This window comes from Mytilus trossulus, chromosome 5 (assembly GCF_036588685.1).
Source record: "Mytilus trossulus isolate FHL-02 chromosome 5, PNRI_Mtr1.1.1.hap1, whole genome shotgun sequence".
NCBI classification, from domain to species: Eukaryota; Metazoa; Mollusca; class Bivalvia; order Mytilida; family Mytilidae; genus Mytilus; species Mytilus trossulus.
In genome coordinates this window covers 36575882-36596814 of record NC_086377.1, presented here as the reverse complement: position 1 = coordinate 36596814, position 20933 = coordinate 36575882, and the positions used below count along the sequence as shown (strand labels likewise).

At 32.8% G+C, this 20933-nt stretch overlaps 1 protein-coding gene across 7 annotated transcripts; it reads left to right on the top strand.

Annotated features, from left to right (window-relative positions):
• The first annotated feature begins 1216 nt into the window (after window positions 1–1216).
• On the top strand, window positions 1217–20456 carry LOC134718810 (sarcoplasmic calcium-binding proteins I, III, and IV-like). Of its 7 annotated transcripts, XM_063581541.1 has the most exons (8): window positions 1217–1344; window positions 4775–4939; window positions 13661–13715; window positions 14096–14148; window positions 15104–15218; window positions 15506–15634; window positions 17379–17491; window positions 18199–20456. In XM_063581541.1, exons 2-8 carry the CDS (start codon window positions 4778–4780, stop codon window positions 18454–18456), a joined length of 885 nt encoding a protein of 294 aa, XP_063437611.1. In that variant the 5' UTR covers window positions 1217–1344; window positions 4775–4777; the 3' UTR covers window positions 18457–20456. The 7 variants fall into 7 exon arrangements, with proteins under 7 accessions (XP_063437611.1, XP_063437616.1, XP_063437615.1 ...); XM_063581546.1 differs by lacking the exons at window positions 1217–1344; window positions 4775–4939 and adding an exon at window positions 6118–6224; XM_063581545.1 differs by lacking the exons at window positions 1217–1344; window positions 4775–4939 and adding an exon at window positions 8137–8220.
• Window positions 20457–20933: the final 477 nt, after the last annotated feature.

The following is a 20933-nucleotide window of genomic DNA, read 5'->3' as shown; positions in this document are numbered from 1 at the left end:
TTTCTGGACAACTGACTTCCTCTATCACCAAAAATGACCGCTACGAAATAGCACAATAGTACGTGCTGAAAGTGGCGTTAAACATCAATCAATCAATTATTATCTGTCAAAGATAACTGTGTTTCTGTCATAAGTTTGGACGATTGTTTGTAAGAAACGAAATATAGATATATATTCTGTTGATCTCAAACAAATACAGCGGGTTTAAACATGTCCATTTTCAATGGTTGTCACACTATTGTGCCAGTTCATTACAATGTTCTCACGATTTTCGGTTTATGTGTTTGTTATAATTAAATAATGCAAAAAAGCGGAGACATTTTTTTTTTATAATAGTCTTACTTTTGAATTGTTCGAGGACCATCTTTATGTAAAGTGTATGTCTCGTGTGCGGGTGAACACGGGTAAATCACAAGTCCGATCAAACTGTCCTAGTGTGCATCGTGTACTATGAAACGCCTATTCTCTTTCACAATGTGTATCCGATTCATCGCTACTAAAACGTTCATCCTTTGGTGAAAAGGGGCGTTTCTGCATATGTAGTGGTAGTGGAAAGAACGTGTGACTCAAAGATATGACCGAATAAAGGTTGAAGAATATTTGTTCCGTCAGAAACATATATTATTTCTACGTATTGATAAGGTTCAGTTTATTTGCTACTTGAACTAATATCATTAATCAGTTATGGCTAGTAAAGCAGTCGAAACTTTGCTGCGTGTCAATTTGGTGCAATGGGGCCTTTTTCTTTCAATAGCTTTACAGCACATTTCAGGCAGTATGTAGCTAATGGTAATTTACCGTAATATCTTTGGTTAGCTTGCTTGTTAGCTGAAATGTGAAGTCATTGTAAGGTAAGGTATACTACCCTCCTTTTAAAGTAGTTTAGTCCTACAGAGAGATAGGTTGTTTATCTGTTGGGCTAGTCTACTATTTAAGGAGGGTAGTTTATCTAACCTAACAATGACTTCTCGGTTCAGCTAACAAGCAAGCTAACCAAAGATATTACCTTTAGCTACATACTGCCTGAAATGTGCTGTAAGCAAGCTATTTCAGGCTAACTATATATATGGTGTATGGTGGTATAAGAGGGTGTACATGTCTCTCTGGTAGGGTTCCTCTGACCATGATCGTTATAGAAATGTCACCGATTGCACATTATCCACACAAATAGTAATGTAGAGATATGTTATAGCATTGTGTATAACAAAGTTTCCTCTTGACCTTCTGTAAAAAAGAATTATCTACGTTCATATAATAGTGTAAACTTTAGACAGATCGTTCGGGGACTAATCAAGCAGACCGGATTACCACGTGACATCAATTATAAGGGTCAACAAAGTTGGAGTGAGTAAAATCAATAACATAGTTTGAAAATATTCTTGTTTATATGTGTTATTTCAGTTAACTGTTTCAAATTTTATTTATTGAACCCCAATTGTATATGTACATGCGTTTAGCTAATTTTTAAGGAGTTTCTTTTTGTTGGTGTTTTGTCACAAGTTTTCGCAAAATGATTTGCCGTGAAGGTCCATGGCCACTCATTTATAATTACACAGTTTAAATCACCTGTTGCTGTGTTAATATTTATTGTACAATTAATCGATATAACTTTTTGCAGTTATTTACGTATAGGAGAACGTCTCATTTTTGGGGGTTTATTTTTGCACCCTCTGTGCATGGGAATGAAAACTAGAGGCTCTAAAGAGCCTGTGTCGCTCACCTTGGTATATGTGAAGTAAACAAAGGAAGCAGACATTTTGGTGATTGTGATGTGTTTGTACATCTTACTTTACTGAACATTCTTGCTGCTTACAATTATCTCCATCTATAATGAACTTGTCCGTGTAGTTTCGGTGGAAAATGTTAGTAAAAATTTACAAATTTTATGAAAATTGTTAAAAATTGATTATAAAGGACAATAACTTCTTAGGGGGTCAATTGACCATTTTGGTCATTTTGACTTATATTTGAGTCTTAAATTGCTGTATATTATTAATGTTAACAGTTTATCTCTATCTAAAATAATATTCAAGATAATAACCCATAACAGCAAAATTTCCTTAAAATTACCAATTCAGGGGCAGCAACCTAACAACGAGATGTCCGATTCATCTAAAAATTTCAGGGCAGATAGATTTTGACCAGATAAACAATTTTACCCCCTTGTCAGATTTGCTCTAAATGCTTTGGTTTTTGAGTTATAAGCCAAAAACTGCATTTTACCCCTATGTTCTATTTTCAGCCGTAGCGGCCATATTGGTTGGTTTGCCCGGTCACAAAACACAATTTTTAAAATAGATAGCCTTATAATGAGTCTGGCTATGTTTGGTAAAATTTGGCCCAGTAGTTTCAGAGAAGAAGATTTTTGTAAAAGTTAACTTAGATTTACGAAAAATGGTTAAAAATTTACTATAAAGGGCAATAACTCCTAAAGGGGTAAACTGACCATTTTGGTCCTGTTGACTTATTTGTAAATCATACTTTGCTGAACATTTTTGCTGTTTACAGTTTATCTCTATCCATAATAATATTCAAGATAAATTAAGTGCAAGTCTTTGTAAGAATCAGGCAATTTAGGTAAAAATCAAAACATGATCAGAAAAAACCCACCAAGCTAATCATGCTATTTAATACTTATCATCATCCTGACTTAAAAATAATTGGTCTTTTGTTTGTGTGTGTCTGGTAATATCGAATAACTTGGTTAGAAAATTGAATACAATGATAGCAAATTACAGAGTTATCTCCCCTTATTCGTTAATTTCTAGTGCATTTCAACCAAATTTTATCTTCTATTACCAGAACAGAAAACAGAAATGAATGTTATTTTTGTGCATAACTACATTTTATGAACTGAAATCAAAGTCAAATTGGGTGGGGTTTTTTGGTCATGTTTTCACCACTGCCTGGTTCTTAGGCAGACTGGCACTTAATATAAAAAAACAGCAAAATTTCCAGAAAATTACCAATTTAGGGGCAGCAACCCAACACCGGGTTGTCCCATTCATCTTTAAATTTCAAAGCAGATAGATCTTGACCAGATAAACAATTTTACCCCTTGTCAGATTTGCTCTAAATGCTTTGGTTTTTGAGTAATAACCAAAAACTGCATTTAACCTCCATGTTCTATTTTTAGCCGTGGCGGCCATCTTGGTTGTTTGACTGGGTAAAAAAACACAATTTTTAAACTAGATACATCAATGATGATTGTGGCCAAGTTTGGATTAATTTGGCACGGTAGTTTCAGAGGAGAAGATTTGTGTAAAAGATCATGGAGATTTACGAAAAATGGTTAAAAATTGACTATAAAGGGCAATAACTCCTAAAGGGGTCAACTTACCATTTTGGTCATGTTGCCTTATTTGTAAATCTTACTTTGCTGAACATTATTGCTGTTTACAGTTTATTTCCAACTATAATAATATTCAAGATAATAACCAAAAACAGTAAAATTTCCTTAAAATTATCAATTTAGGGGCAGCAACCCAACAATGGGTTGTCTGATTCATCTGAAAATTTAAGGGCAGATAGATCTTGACCTAATAAATTTTTTTACTCCTTGTCAGATTTGCTCTAATTGCTTTGGTTTTTGAGTTTGAGCCAAAAACTGCATTTTACCCCTATGTTCTATTTTTAGCCATGGCGGCCATCTTGGTTGGTTGGCAGGGTCAAAAAACACAATTTTAAAACTAGATACATCAATGATGATTGTGGTCAAGTTTGGTTAATTTGGCCAAGTAGTTTCAGAGGAGAAGATTTTTGTAAAAGTTAACGACGGACGACGGACGCCAAGTGATGAGAAAAGCTCACTTGACCCTTCGGGCCCGGTGAGCTAAAAACGAATCTCAAAATCTTGAAAAAAAATACAATCTTCCTGTTGAAAATCTAACTTTGTGTATCAATCCAATATACCTCCAATTCCCCGAACTTTACCCTAGACGGCCTCTATTACAGGACCTAGCTACCTATTGTATTTATTATTAATTTGTTCTCGTTCTGAACATGCATAAAATATTTGCCACTGGATACAACCAACAATCATTATCAATCATTATCAATTATATATTATCCTTTTTCTGTCCATATTCAATCAATACAAAACAGTACAACACAACAATTTGTCAACTGCAACTTGAGAAGTTGTCTCCCGCTATAGATTCACGCATTTTCATGCGTGTTTTTGCGGAATTTTCCTATGATCTATTATGTTTTTGCCATCAATTGAATAGGAGCATATTGTTTTACCTCTGTCCTCCTGTTTTTCCTTCAGTTGGTCCATCCGTCTGTCCAATCCGTCCGTCCCATTAGGGATATATAGATATTTCAGATACATGTAACTGAAGTTTGAATGCTAGAAAGTTTTCACCATCCTAGTACTTAGCAAAGTTGTATAGCCGTAAATCCAGGCATTGTAGTCAATTCTTATCAAAAGCTGGATGTTCCATCCTCACTTTTACAGTTATATTGTAACGTTTAAAAGTCCGTTCTTTATTCAGTAATTTAGATGCAAAAGGTGTGCTCGAAAAAACAAATCCAGTATTTGATTGGATGAATTCCGTCCCACATTTTGCATTTTAGGGGTCCAGTGAGCAAAATAGAACATCAATACATCACTAGTGAACATTATATAATCGATTCTAGACCCGGTCGTTTCCTGCTGAACAAAAACTATTCAGAAAAAAACGAAGATATTTTTGTAAAGACAATAATTCAAACGTAACGAAAAAAAGCAGATAAACAGCGAAAAACAACGGAATTTTTATTTAAATTCTAGGTGATGTGCTCAATCAGCCAACCCAGTTCCTCTCATGACAAGAAATTAAAAGACGGTACTGGAACCAAGGATGTTGAAATTGACGAAAACCAGAATGAAGCGCAAGCTATAGATTTAAATTTGAAAGCGAAACAAGATGACATCAACTATGTTTATTATTCAGAGGTAATAAGAGTAACTGCTTTTAAAACTGTCCAAGTATCATATATTCTGTACATTGAGTCCACTCGATCCCAAATATCTTCAAAAGTGTTTCAACATTAATCATTATCATCGAAATTAAATTTGAATAATTTCTAATTTGGTTCAAATACACATCCTGTGTTTACCATTTGCTTAAAATGTCTTGTAAAGGTGCTACAATAAGTACCATTTGCTTAAGATGTCATGCAAGGGTGCTATCATACGTACCATTTGTGTTTTAGGGGGAAAAGGGATGAGCTAGTAGGATGAGAGCTTGCTAAACAAACAAACAAAACGTTATGAAGAGAAAAGTCAGAACCGAATTGAATGAAAAAGGGCAGGGTAGATTTTACAACTGAAAAAAAAATATGCGATGCAGGACTATATATTTTATACTACAACCCCCGCCCCCCCCCCCCCTAATTCACCACCCACCCGCAATAAAAATCAAATGGGAGCTCCCTAATTGACGCACGACTATTACAATAAATGTTATGCATACATCATCCTTAATTTAAACATTATTATCCATTCTATAGTTTTTCCCATTATTATTTATTTGTGCAGAAATACTTGGCATTTAAGTCAGAAATAGTAATGGTATTAAAGGTATTGCAATAGATAATACAGAGTTAACTTTATATTGTCTCAATATACACATGACGCATCACTTATATTATGACGAATCCCCTCCGTATCTTACATATATTCATATTATGTAGACTAATGACACATTATTTCATTTTGTAGTAAACACAATTCAAACACTAATGTTATAGTTTTTCTTCATTTGAGCAGATCCGCTTACAATTTGGCTCTTCAATAGAGTTGTGAAACTTCACAGAGGGTTGCAATTTCTTTTCCTCTCGTATGTTAGGTAATATCCTTAGTACACTACAGTCCAACAGTACGTTACAATTCAATTAAGAGGGACTATACATTTTTTTTTATGTTAACCTGTTTTTTTTGCCCTTTTAAAGGTGTTGTTAACTGTTTTTAACCCACTTTGATAATAACTTACCGTTTCCAGCATTTTAATTTTGCATTTGTTGTTTGCTGTTTTTGCCAAATCGAGATGTTGTTAACATATTAACGGACCCTCTGTTGCCCCTCTCTTCAATGACCACTGTCCAGTTTTTTTAATCTGACCTGTATTTAACACTTAGAACAGTGCGTAAAGGTCAACTTCGACAAAAATAAATATAAAAGTATTTCAGCCTTTTAAAGAAATCGGAAAGTATAACTACAGTCAATTCAGAGTAAGAAAGTAAGTAAATTTATATTTAAAGTCGGCATATATATACATAATAACAGAGAAAACATGAGCTCTGTCGGTAAATTGAAGACTTCGTTTTTGAAAACGAATAAAAAGTGAGATTGATTTTGCAATTTACTGAAATATTACATGTATATTCGAAATGGGTGTATCTAATTTACACCCACATATTGTTGTCAATGCGGAATAATAGTTTCCACATTTAAAAGGAGGTCTTTCAGCGATTTGACCACATCTTATTGATAAGCATGATAAATGCAGGGTGTCAAATCCGAGTGTCAAATTCCATTTAACTACATCTTGGTGTAAGTCACTAACAGTATAAACATAAAAAATATAAAAAAAAATATCACAATTTAGAGTATTGTTTTGTTAATTTCTTTTTGCCAATTGTGTTACCAGCAACAGAGACATATAATATGATGTGTATTTGCCAGAATGTATGGAGATGGACATTGATATATTGTTTTTTATAATTTGTTAGCAACATATGCACATTTAAAAGTGGGCATGCAAATCATTAATTACCATTAATCAGGACGTCATATTTCTCGTTTGTGTTGTTTTATTTGTTTGAAACCTTTTATAGCTTACTTTGCGATATGCATTTTGCTCATTGATGCAGGCAGTAAACGATGACATATATACTTGTTCGCTTATACGTTAATTTGTTTCTAGTAGCCACGAGAATTGTATCATTTGACAATCATATCTCATCTTCCTTTTTTACTTGTAAAATTATGTGTACGAATAATTTTCATAAACATGTCTCTCCCTTGCTAAGATGACCTTCGTTTAATTGTCCAATTGTAAACTATTGTCATTTAAGTGTTTTTCTGACCTATGAAGTAGTTCATCGAAGCGAGGATTTGTCCTGTGGCCGTAAAGACCATACAATAACAAGAGGCTCATAAAGGAGTCACATTCGTACCCTAAGGTTGTACTAAGAAAATGCGTCTTCTTTCCACAAGATACTTTCACTTCTTAATAAAAAAAAAAACCACACACTAGTGTTGGTTGACTCTAGCTTGAGTGTTGCTATGCATTTATGAGTTGGAGCTAAGTTAGGTCAACATTATAAATAAACATAGATATTTAAAGTATACTTCATACTAACGCTCTTGCATTATAGAATCCAGAATTAAATTTAAAAGGGGGAGGAACGTTGTGGTAATAGGATAACATTTTAACAAAGTAATGGTTTTACCATTTTACCTGTACATTTCATTTCTTTTCTTTTATTAGAGGGTGGATGCAGTGTGCACCTTGTCTAAATTTGCTCAGTGGCGGAACCCGGGTGAGGGGGAGGGGGTCCGAGGTTCGAACCAACCTTTTTTTTGGCCGATCTATGCATTTGAATGGGGACATATAGCTGGTACACACTCCTTTTTTTCCTGGGTTTGGAAACCTCCCCCCTTTTTAAAATGGCTGGATCCGCCACTGTTGCTCCTGTCTTGAGTCAGTAGACCACTCGCATGTATATAGTATACCAAATGAAAATATATTTTCCTTTTATGATTACAAACAAATTGGGACATGTTGCATCAATGAAATGAATACTCGACTTAATCGTTTCTGTAGTCTCGTGGTCTTGTGATTGCCTCGATTGGAGCAGATCGTCGGTCGGTCACCGTCTTTATGGTTCAATCAAAAATCAGTGGTGGACCAACGACTTGTTGTAATCGAGGCAATCATGCACCTCACAACGAGACTACCGAGGCAATTCGAATAAAGCATCAGTTACATTGATGCCAAATGTTCGATAAATGCCACTTTCTTAGCTTAAAAAAATGTTTTAAAATTGCCTCCAGCACGATTGCATATCCTATTTCTTGCTTTTGATAAAACTTGGGAAATATATTGATGGCAAACAAACACCCCTCTGTCGAACCTCTTCTGTTTATACTAGTAGACGGTGTGTATTTACTAACTTTCAACAAATACTGAATTGGAAAGTTCATGGAGTTTTATTTCTAATCTCATTAAGGTAATGTATATATATATATATTTTAAATTCAACCACTGTTTATCCTTTTTTTAAATTATTTTGTACAAATGGCATCAGAGAGTACTTATACATGTTTAAATATTTTGAAATCAAAAGTACAAGACCTGTGTAAAAACAATGCAAAGGAACTCATATTGTTATGCATATGATATACAGCAAATTGGAATGTCCTTCATAAAAACTTTGGAGAGAAACAAATAAATTACGCGTCTTTTGCCCTTAACCTACGAACTTATTCATAAAATCACATTATATGGCCTTGTACAATGTATTTGCTTCAAAAAAGATAAATGAACCTTTCTTTGTGATAGGGTTGTAGAAAATGTATCATAAAATTTTAACTTGACGAAAAAAGAAATTAACCGAAAGTTGTCAATTATACACAATTATTTTAAACGGGAGAAGTGTATCTACGACAACAATTAATATATGGACAATTGAAATGTTTTCCTATATATGAAATTGCCGACAGCTAATTACGAGATTTGTATCTATCAAGCGTGTTTGTAACGTGCGAACTTTAAATGTTTAAATGTCCCTCGGGTATCCTCGTCCCTCTTGTATGATACCTTCATCCTTCTGGTATCTTCGTCCTTCTGGTATCTTCGTCCCTCTTGAATGATACCTTCGTCCCTCTTGTATGATGCCTTCGTCCTTCTGGTATCTTCGTCCCTCTTGTATGATACCTTCGACCCTCTGGTATCTTCGTCCCTCTTGTATGATACCTTCGTCACTCTGGTATCTTCGTCCCTCTGGTATCTTTCGCACTTCTTTAACACTTACCATAACATTAAGTAAAGCAAAAGAGAAACATACAACACATTCATTATAGCAACCATGTGATTTAAAAAAAAAAGATTTTTAAAGGTTTGTACACTGCAATACTTGAATTCATGTGCCGCATCAATGTATGAGTGAAAAATAAAAGATATACCAAAATGTCAAATAAAACGTATATATACGAGAGTTTCAATCACACATTCACATAATGTAAAACAATTGTTAATTCAATAAACCTTAAATTATAGAACTATTAATAAATAAAGATTCGTTTATTTGCAATCTCTATGCGAAATACAAAGGATTTATGCGTTAGTACGCTAAAACGATACCATGATTCCAGAAGGCTCTTTAGACATACTTGTATCTTGCAATACAAAAATACTTTTAGTGATGAATTCGGGTTATCAACATGACGTTCTGATAAAGTGGTCTGCGTGATAAATCCAATTCGGACAAATGTGTTTGTTTTTGTATATACTATACATGTAGTTATGTACGGGGAGGTTAAACTGTGTTGTGCCTATTCAGGGACTTTCTATACTAACGCCCTTGACTATTTGAGGGAAAAACACAACATACAAAGGACTCAGTTTAGGTGGTAAGGGAGTATAACCTTAAAATGGTCGACAGAACTTATTCATACTTTGCCAAAATGTAGTATATATTGTGAAATGTAGAAAAATATACCAGAAATGATAGGTCACCGAGCATATTCTCAAGGTTGTGACAAAATGACACATTTTTTAGGTGTATACAGGAAAAAGCGTTCATTGTGTGATTAGATTCTAGTTAGAACTAAATGGCAGAATTGTAAAATAAAATACTAGAAGATAGCTTTAAGAAAATACTTTGAGATAATAAAAAAGAATAAAAATAGGGTCACCGTACGTTCTTTTCCCCGGCTTAAATATGAAACAGGAAAACTTCATGTTGATTCCTTCAGAAAATACACTATTTTAGAGTAACCTCCATTTTAAATGCCAGTTTAAAAACATTAAAAAATCTAGCAAAAATAATCAAAGCTTGTGGTTTAGGTTACGTTTCATTCACAGCGTCCAAATTTAGAAGTGTTTAAATCGGAATTTGATTTAATATGGAAAAGTTTATATATTCTAAATAAAGCATTTAATCAACTATTTATATACAGTCACATGTAAGAGATTTCCATAAATATGTTCCTGTACAAATGAAATAAGTACATGTATATAACTAAAGTATTTTTCTATTTAGATAAAATGTTAGGGTGCATCTAGGGTTCAAAAAAGCTTTGTTTACTTTGTTTTTTTTAGTTCAAAATCACTCTGTTAAAGTACAAGTATTTTTCCATTTACGTTTTGTTAATGTATAAAATCACGCACTAAGAACGATAACTCTAAATTAATTAGAAAACTGCAACCTTGACTGAAACAGATACTAACGTAAATAGGTGAAGGCCACATAATCCATTAGTAGATAGGTGGTAAGTTAGTCTATATATATTCTATCATATATGTTATATATAATTAAAAAAAGAAATATCATATAAGATCTTTTGACGGAGGAGATTGTTTATCATTATCCTAATAATTAACCGCATTTGTAGTATCGGTGTTAAATATTGATTTATTATACATTTCACTTTGTGTGTATAGCTTGCCTTTATTACATGGACTGTCGGTAAACCTTTCCGTAAATTTAAACCACATGTCTACACAATTGTATTTTTTTCTTCATTTTTCTGATTCGCATGACATTTGGATTTCGACAACTTCAAGGTTTGCTCAATTCAATTGTTATCTAAATTGATTTTTGCGTCAAATTTGTGACCTTTATATAATTTTTCCCTCAAATGACCTGCATCGGTTACTATATTTGTCCTTTTTTTTTATTGAAGTTAAATCCAGTTTATTCTTGCTTTTGCTGACATTTAAATGCTATTTGTCAGATGTAAGAAATCAATTAAGGAATAGGTGAAATGCCTGAATAATCGAGGGATAAAATCGGATTTTTTTCAAAGTTTGTTAATTTCAGGTAACTATTCATCAAGTTGCCATCTGGTTTTTTTATATCAATATACGATTTGCATGTACTATTAATTAGCAGAAATTTCATAAATGTCCAGCAATTTCAATTTATTAGAAAAACTTTTTAATTTCTAACAAACAGCAGTCTTGTTAAAATTGTCTTGTACTTTATTCTGTTGTTTAATATATTTATATTACTTTTTGAAAAAGTAATTATATACTTTGTTTATATACTTCCTTGTTTATAAAAAAAATCTAAGTCCATGTTGTCATTTAATGAATTCATATAGGGGTCAAGGCAGTAAATCAGTCACGTGAACAACAAAGTATTTACTACATGTCGTAAATCGACAAGTGCTTGATCAGCAGAATTAACTTTGACCTTCATGCACCTAGTCCGAGATTACTCTGATGTCCGACGGCTAGTCCGAGATAACTCTGATGTCCGACGGCTAGTCCGAGATTACTCTGATGTCCGACGGCTGTTTAGCAGACAAGCTGGGGCCGTGGGACCAACGGCCCCAGCTTGTCTGACTAAACAGCCGTCGGACGTCAGAGTAATCTCGGACTAACATGCACCGTATTTAGAGTCTATACACAATGCTACACTGCTGTTTTTTATATGAGTATTTACAGAATTGACAATAGTGGATGAAAAAAAATAGGATAGGGAAAAAAAATCGATGAACAAATAAGAAAAGAGAATAATTGGATGCTAAACAATAAAGAATTGACAATAAAGGGAGGGGGAGGGTATAGACTAGACAGAAATGGTCTCAACATAGAAAAAACAACGGAAACGATGGACCCCAATTCTCTGTAATAGATGGTTGTCATGTCGATTTCTTAACGCCCTTTATCTGGGTGAAGTACACGTTACATATCTGTTTACGAAGTGTTGTGAGTTTAATATCAGAATAATTAACTTCTGAACATTTGTATTAATATTTCAGCATGTTCAGTCGAGAATTATAATTATTACAATTGGATATCTAAAATGTTTTGAGAATAATAAGGTCAATTTTCATCATTTTTATGTAAGTATCAGCAGAAATATTCTTTATCGATTGATGCTAAAATAAATCCAAAATTGGAAAACATTGGTAAAGTTCAGAAAATAAGAATACCGGGTAAAACATATATAAACTACTGGTGTGGTAATGTAGTATAAATAATAGCAAAAACACATTAAATAAGTACAAAAAGGTTGAAATTACCTTTAAACATTCAACAAAGTTTGAGAGAAGAGAAAAGGGGGTCCATGCTCCTGTGCTTTATGTTTGTTTGCGTATATTATCCTTCCATGAGAAGGAATACTTAAAAGAAAGCAGTCTATTTAAGTTATACACAAGTTGAAGGCCGTATGGTGACCTATAGTTGTTATATTCTGCGTCATAAGAACTCATGTGGAGAGTTGTCTCATTGGCAATTATACCGTATCTTCTTTTATGTATAATAACAAGAACTGAACATTGAAGTAGTTGATACATATATAGTACGCAAATACAAAATTGCGATTTATTTTTTATTATATAATTACACTATGTATGACCCAGTATATATTTCTACTAAAATTCAAATTATAAATAATGATAAATGCTGAAAGTATACATTTAGCTCTAGGGCAAACATTCTTATCAAACACACTCTATATAAATAACAATAGTATATCTACTGTACTCTGATATATATTTAAAGGAACGGAGATTATTCTTTTCAAAATTGTAATGGTAAGTCGTAAATACAAAAATACCATAATACGTTCAATTCAAATATAGCATTGAGTTGTATTAAAGGCGCGAAAATTGTACTTTTATATATTAAAACTGATTGTATTGCCTTCAATTATTTGCAAGTGTTCCTGGCAATTGAAGTCAAACTCGATATAACTTTATAACATCATTCTGGTAAATATTCGAACTTACAACCTCAGTGCCGGAAGAGACATGTATATTTAAATGTCTCTGGTGCCGGTGAATATAATAACGAACACTGGCTTTTGATTAAATTGCATACTGTAAACCACTTAGTACGTATATATCATGTATGTAGTGGCCAATAATAAATTAGCAGTGCTATTTTCAAACGCGCTGTAGCATCATAAACACTTAAAGATCCAATATACAGCATGCAAAGATAATTAAATGCATATATTACATGTATTATTGTGCACTATGATACATGTATCGAAGGTTATTTTGTTTTCGCAAAGTAAACATGAACTTTGCCAATTTTTCAAGAAGGACTTGTACTTCTTGTAGACACATAAAATCCGAGATTGTCACCGTTACAACAAAGACGAAATTTCATACACAAAATGTTTTTGGCTACTTCAAATATAAAAGTTTTATATTTTTCTTTTTACTTATTGATTCAATATGTTTCACAGTTTTCAGCGAAATCAAAATCAACGTACGCGGTCGCGATACTTTAACGAGAAATTGTATATTTTTTGTCGGAAGTTAACTAGATAACGCTTGGTTTCCTAATAGTCTATTATGGAACTAGCCTTAGATCCTGGCTTACTGCTAAACAGAAGTATTAGATTGGGCCAGGATGCCAGGCTCAGTAACTTGGACCCCGTGTTGGAATACGAAAGTATTAGATAATAGTCTTTGCTTTTTTATTTTCAGAATATGCTGTCTCCATTTCAAAAAGAAAAGTTGGAATTTTACTTCAGATTTTTCGGTAAGAATAGATTTTCATTGTAATGTTTTTAGACAATATCAAAATCAATGAAACAAAGGAAAGCGCAATAAGAAAAGTCGACACGTTGAGATCTTTAGACATGATAGATGTTTGATGTTTTCCTATATAACTTCAGAATAGAAAAATAGTAGTTGGGCGCAGATTATTCACCATAAGTATCCTGTAATTTTTTTGAATTTTCATTGTTCAGCAAAATAAATACATGTAAATGTGTCGTTTTTTGTAATTTTGCTTTTCTCGGACTAATAAAAAAAGCCTTTCAAGACGTCACAATTATTTGCACTATGCAAACAGTTTTAACCATCCTCACCGTATCTCTGCATGACAAGTATTTGAAAGTTGGAATATATTTTTTGTAGATACAAAGGGAAACAACTTTCTGGAATATAATAATATCGGTGAATTTGGAGAGGTAAGTGTGTACATACATATAGATATAGGAAGATGTGGTGTGAGTGCCAATGAGACAACTCTCCATCCAAATAACAATTTAAAAATTAAACTATTATAGTTGTAAGTGGTTATGCATGTATATATGTAGTAACAAGTAAAGAGGTCCAGTGTCTGGTACATGTATATGAAGGTTTCGATGGGTTCTCCCTTTTCTTTATTATTTACTTCAAATAGACAATTTCGCTCTATTCTTTATCTGTTTGGCTCATTATTCTCTATTCTTTATATTTTAAATAATACTCTGTTAATTAATTATTCTCAGGCTTTCCCTTGTTGTCTAATACTTCTCTATTATATATATGTGTTGGCCTTTATCCTATACTTTTTGGTCATTATTCTCTATTCGGTTAACCTAATCCAGACCCTCATAGTCAGTTTGTATAAGCAGGTTGATATGACCAGGGATATAGCCGAGTGAGATGTTAACCTGCAGACCATATTACAGGGGCGGATCCAGCCATTTTAAAAAGGGGCGGGGTGTTTCAAGCCATATGTCCCTCAAACGCATTGAATGTAAAAAAAAAATGGGGTTCAACTCACCGGATCCCTCAGGCTTTCATACAGTGCGTTAGATGGCAGCCTATTTTTTTTAATCAATTGAGATGCCATGTTACTAGGTATTAATGACATGAATGCATTTTGAATTTCTGAAAAAGGAAAAGAAATAGGGTTTCATAAATTCTACTGTTACAAGCATCAAAGACGTATATTATTATATTAGTTTATAAATCATTGCAAGACTTATATTTATATATACAGGTAATTTGAAATTTGTATTTCTGTTGAACACTTGAATTTCTTCATTGTCCTGAACCCATGAAATCCACAAACGAATTTGCTATTCTACTATAGTATCTCATTCAGCTCCTTGAAATATAAGTAGAATGTGTGAATTTTAATCTTGAATTTTTCAGAAAATATTCAAATTTACGAAATGGTCACCAACATCAACTGCAGCTCAGGAATTTGGAGAAGTTCATGAGACATTCTACGAAGTATTAAAAGAAAAAGCTGGGGAATATTATGATGGTAGGTGTTATATTGCATATACATAAGGATGTTGACAGGGTTCACAGAAAAGAGAATGGGCAAAGTATGCAGAAAAAAAGGAAGGAAAAATAGAAAAAATGGGTCACAATAAAGAAAAAGCACAACAGCTACTAAAATACAATGAATAGAGAATAACACCGAATGTTTATAAAGAATAGAGAAAAATGGTATCTGAAGGCTGTAATTTGAATGATGCCTTTAAAAAGTGTGGCCTTATGTTACAGTTTCCTACTTTTGTTTTCACATGTTATTTTCTCCTTCTGTAGATAAGGTAACCTTGTCAGAATGGCTGGCGTTATGGGAAGCCATCATACCAGGTTGTATGAGCATGATGAACTGTCCAATATGGCTCCGACTACTCCCACGATCTCTCTTCAGAATCATTGACAGAAAAGGTAGTATTACAATTTGATTACTGTAATTGGATACATTTTGACAATAAAAAGAAAAATACAAAAATACCGAACTTCAAGAAAAAATCAAAACTGAAATACAATTTTCAAACAAAAAAATCATTATCAAACATCAAACGAATGGATAACAACTGTAATGTTCTTGACTTGGTACAGGCATTTTCTTCTGTAGAAAAGGGGCTATAAAACCTAGTTTTATAGCTAGCGAAACCGCTCACTTGTATGACAGTCGCATACAATTCCATTATATTGACAACCATGTGCGAACAAAACAAACAGACACAATTTTTTTACATAAATAAGGCCGTTGGTTTTCTCGTTTTTATTGTTTTACATTGTCTTATATATCGGGCCTTTTATAGCTGACTATGCGGTATAGGCTTTGCTCATTATTGAAGGCAGTACGGTGACCTATATATGTTAATGTCTGTGTCATTTTGGTCTTTTGTGGATAGTTGTCTCATTGGCAATCATAACACATCTTCTTTTTTATACAATATGTGTCCCATGCTTTTGACATCTACACCAGTATTTTTTTATATCTAGACCAGGTCAGTGGTATAGCCAGGCCATTTTCAAGTTTAAGCTCAATCCTAGGCAATTGATCTGAAGGCCCTCCCGGCGTTCTGAGGACAGAGGACCTGCGAGTAGGAGGGCGAAATTCACAAAAGCTCACACTTTATCGTGAAATAGTTAGCATTTCCGTAATTAAAAATTCACCAATAGCAACAGGCTTTGTAGATTGAGAACAAAACTTAACTACTTGAGAAATGATTTCAGCTTCCCAATTCCTATGAAGATACATTCAAGTAGAACCAACATATATATGTAATATGTATCTCCCAACTGCAGATCCCATTTAGGTCTACAGCAGTACCTTTTGATATCTTATCAGGCCCTATTGATATTTATACCAGAATCTTTTAATATTTATATCGAGTCTGGCCCTAGTGATAACTATACCAGTACCCTTTGATATTTAAACTAGAATCTTTTGACATCTTTATCGAGTCTTGCCCTATTGATATCTATACCAGACCCATTGATATTTATACCAAAATCTTTTAACATCATTACCGAGACTAGTCCTATTAATATCTACACCAGGACCTTTTAATATTTATACTAGAATCTTTTGACATCTTTACCGAGTCTGGCCCTATTGATATCTATACCAAAACCTTTTGAAATCTACACAGATATTTCAATTTCACTGTAGAATTTGATAACAGTACATCAGTTACTTGTGAAGTAGAGATATTTTTATGCCCCATAATGTTTATCGGTCTGCGCGTCCGTTTGTCCGGTCGTTCGTCTGTCCTGCTTTAGGTGAAAGTTATTGGTCTAGGTTAGTTTTTGATGAAGTTGAACGTAGTTCACATATTCCCTATGTATCTTTCTAATTTTAATGCAAAATTAGAGTTTTAATCAAATTTGGCGGTCAACTTAACATATAAAATGATAGTGGGAGTGGGCATTCCTGTACTGCGGGTACATTCTTGTTTTATGTATTTACAAAATGTTTTTGTCAAGGTAGTTTTTGATGAAGCTGAAGTACAATCAACTTGAAACTTTGTATACATTTCCCCTATGCTATGATCTTTCAAATGTTAATACCTTATTAGAGTTTTGATCCAAATTTCACGGTCATCTGAACATAGGAAATAATAGTGCGAGTGGGGCATCCAGATACTATGGATACATTCTTTTTTTTATGTATTCACAGAAGATAATGTAATTGATGAAGAAGAATTGCGTGATTTCTACATAGAACTTGTCAATTTACAACCAGAAGATGCCAAGAAAATAGCGAAGAAAGGTTATGAAGAAATGACAGATGTAAGTTATTAATGAAGAAACAAGATTATTCTAGACCTCATTACTAATATGAAACATTTTCGGGTACAAGGCTGTTCTGATATGAGGGTCTTGATAGAGTTTACAGAATAAAAAGTCAGGGACAAAAAGAGCAGGATAAAGATACAAAAAATACCCAAAAAAAACCCGCAAAAGTAGTAAAAAGTAAAATAAAATAAAAATGAACTGCATGGAAAATTCATATGGGAAAGTCCTGTATCAAATGGCAAAATAAAAAGCTTATCCAAGAGGATGTTCCGTGGAACAAACAAATAAAAAACAACAGTGTTCCTTGTAGCGAAAGAGAACCTTGTTTATATGGGTGACATCATAGACAGTTTGTTCTTTGTATTATATGTATTCCGAAAATTGAGAATGAACATGGGGAATGTGTCAAAGAGACAACAATCAGATCAAAGAGCAAAAAAACAGCCTCTTTTAGATCTCAAATTGAAGAGTCTGCTATAGATATAAGAACTTTATATAAGTGGTTAAATAATTATGGATATTTTAGTTCAGAAAATGAGAATGGTCACTTATTACATGTTGAATTTATGTATTTGACCAAAATTTTTATTTCATTCATAGTTTTTGTTTCCTGAACATCAAATAGTTGGTAATAAGAGAATATGTTTGCAATGTCAATGTTTTACTTGATTTGGAAGAGAGTTATAACTTTACACTTTCAGTATGGACGATATCCATTAAACTTAGAAGGATATGAACAGATCTTTTCCAATTTCTTGTTCGGGAGAACACCCTACGGACCAGGAAGATATATATTTGGTTGTTTTGAACATAGAGTGGAGAGCACTAAATTCAAGCTTATCCAAAATGCACCAGACATTGAGGAAAAGGCTAAACAAAGACAAGACAGTGGTAGGGCAGGGATGGGACATACAGGGACAAGACGACCAAGCTTGACCAAGAAAAAATCTCAAAAATAATATTAGAATAATTATGTAAATGTATGGTTTCAGGGTTATAAAGAAATGTTATGATAATTTTGAGAGACCCTGGCGTAAGGGCCAACATGTTATATTTTTACAGCATATCTCAATTGATGATGTTGTTTAATGAAACCTGTAATACTTGAACCAGGTTAGCAATGCAGATTACATTATAAGAAATATTATAGAAAAAAAAAATTACCCACATGCATGTAATATATTTTATTGATATAGTGGTTTTCTGCTAGAAAATAAACAATTGGCCAAATCGTGTAAGTTGTAATAAGATCAGACAAAAACAAATATATCCAGTAATGCACTGAAACAAACACTTACCCTCTGTTTTACACATAGACATTGCACATGACATATTTCATTGTAAGATGTGTTTTATTTTGTATACAAGTCCTTTATATTTCTCAGACCTCATTTTGTATTTGTTTTCAAGTTAATATGGAAGAGTTGTGATCTTTAATTGTTTAAAATATCATGCCTCAGTAGTTTTATATGCACACGTTGAATGGAGCTGTAATTTGATAATAAAAGTTAGAAATTATTTTTTACAAGCAGTATATATATACCATTGAAATTTCATGCAAATCAATAATTATGGATAAAAGAAAGTCATCAATATATATTTAGTATATTTAAGTTTCATTGCAAGCAATTTGAATAAGATGATGAATTTTCAATGATATATTTTTACTGCTTTTGACCTGCACTAGATATCTATCTACATTTTGAAGGATATATTGTGAGATAATGCATTTAATGATCACACATTTAATTAAGATTGTATTGTACTGTTACCATAGTTTCCCTTTTTTCATTAAAAAAAATCAAAATGTGGAGATTTGAATTTCAAAAATATATGTGATTGCCATATATAGTAAAAAGCAACACTTGTTATATAAAAATAATAATTTTTAGAAGAAAGGGTTAACAGTTTTACACTACCTCAAGGAACTAATCTCTTGTGATGCAGTACATAGGAATAGTACCTGAAAATTTCTATATTGTTCTCAGACTGCATCTCTACACATATTTCGAGTTCTGTAGTATTGCACTGAGTAACCTTTTGTTTTTGCTTACAGACCTATAATAACTTTTCCAAAACCATTTCTTTTGATCAATAAAGGTATTTATTTTCTATCATGACACTACAAATTATGCGGAAATTTGTTATTTCAAATGCAACAGAACTCGAGATTGTTGTATTTTTTTAAGTATCATTTAAAAACTTTTTCAATATATTTGTGTTTGTTTTTGTTATATATCTATATTAATTTGTATATGCATATAAACGTTACATTATATTATTTTGTTCATTAGCCTTTCTTAAGATTTAGTTTTCAAAGTCAATTTCAAAACTGTAATACAAAGCAGGTTATCCTCTTGTCATGGGAATATTTTTAACATGCAAAAAAAGAATGCAAGGGGATATTTATTTTTAGAGGTAATTTCCAAATGTTCGTAGATTAAGAATTTGCAAGCTTGCTCTGTTTGTATAAATGTTTGCAATTAAGATTGACATCTGCAAACAATATAAAAAGGCCGAGTCAAACCTATACAGATCAGTTAACATTATATTCAGATTTGAATTGACATTATTGAATAACTAAATTTAAAACTATCAACAGGTTTAACTCCGCCTACGGACTTTGTTTGTAGAAGTCAGTCTAAGTTAAAATGCTTGAGCAAACGTCTGTACAAACACAAACAAACAAAGCAAGCAAGCCAACCAAAATCCTAATCTACAAGCATAAAGAAATTAGCTCTAACAAAAAATACTTTATTTCTTTATATAATTCAGTTTGTTTGCAAGTATATTTGAATCAAAATATGTTACAAAGTGAATACATATACCGTTGAAAGATGGAATCGGAATATGAGTTTTGGGAAAGGACCACTCATTTGGTTTAGCATTTATATTCGTTTTGTTTTGACAAATCAGCATTTGTGTCTGTTATACATTTATTAAAACTTGTTACTTGTCAGTATTTGATCATTTTTGTCTATAATAAAAAACGCCTGCACAACAAGGATACACATGACGAATGAGATGACATTTCAGACAACCATTTGGGAGAGTGTGTGTGATGAGAATGACTTCCTTTTTACCTGTTGATAGACCTGTTTATTTATTTTCGATTTTGTAGTAACATGAATAAGAATTGAGCAACACGAAACCCACCAAAAACCGGGGGTGTAATCCAGTGCTCCGGAAGAGTAAGCAGTTTCTGCTCCACATGTGGTATCCAATGTGTTGCTCATGCTGCAAGTACAAATCCTGTGACAAGTCCCATTAGACGATGTCAATTAATGACAATGACTTTTTGTATTCATACATGTATGTATTATAGTAGGAATGCCCTTAATGTAAAACGTCGAACGTCCGTTTTTTACAGGCGTTAGCGTCAAATGCGCCTTATTTTTTTTATCGTCATTCGTCAATCTCATTTTGTAGCTACCAT

What these genes read in the sequence shown, in the direction of transcription:
- LOC134718810 (XM_063581541.1), top strand. Translation starts at nt 4,778, where the DNA reads ATGTGCTCAATCAGCCAACCCAGTTCCTCTCATGACAAGAAATTAAAA. An exon ending in AGCTGGGGAATATTATGATG is followed by an intron (nt 15,219 to 15,505) that starts GTAGGTGTTATA and finishes CTCCTTCTGTAG; the next exon opens with ATAAGGTAACCTTGTCAGAA. An exon ending in CAGAATCATTGACAGAAAAG is followed by an intron (nt 15,635 to 17,378) that starts GTAGTATTACAA and finishes ATGTATTCACAG; the next exon opens with AAGATAATGTAATTGATGAA.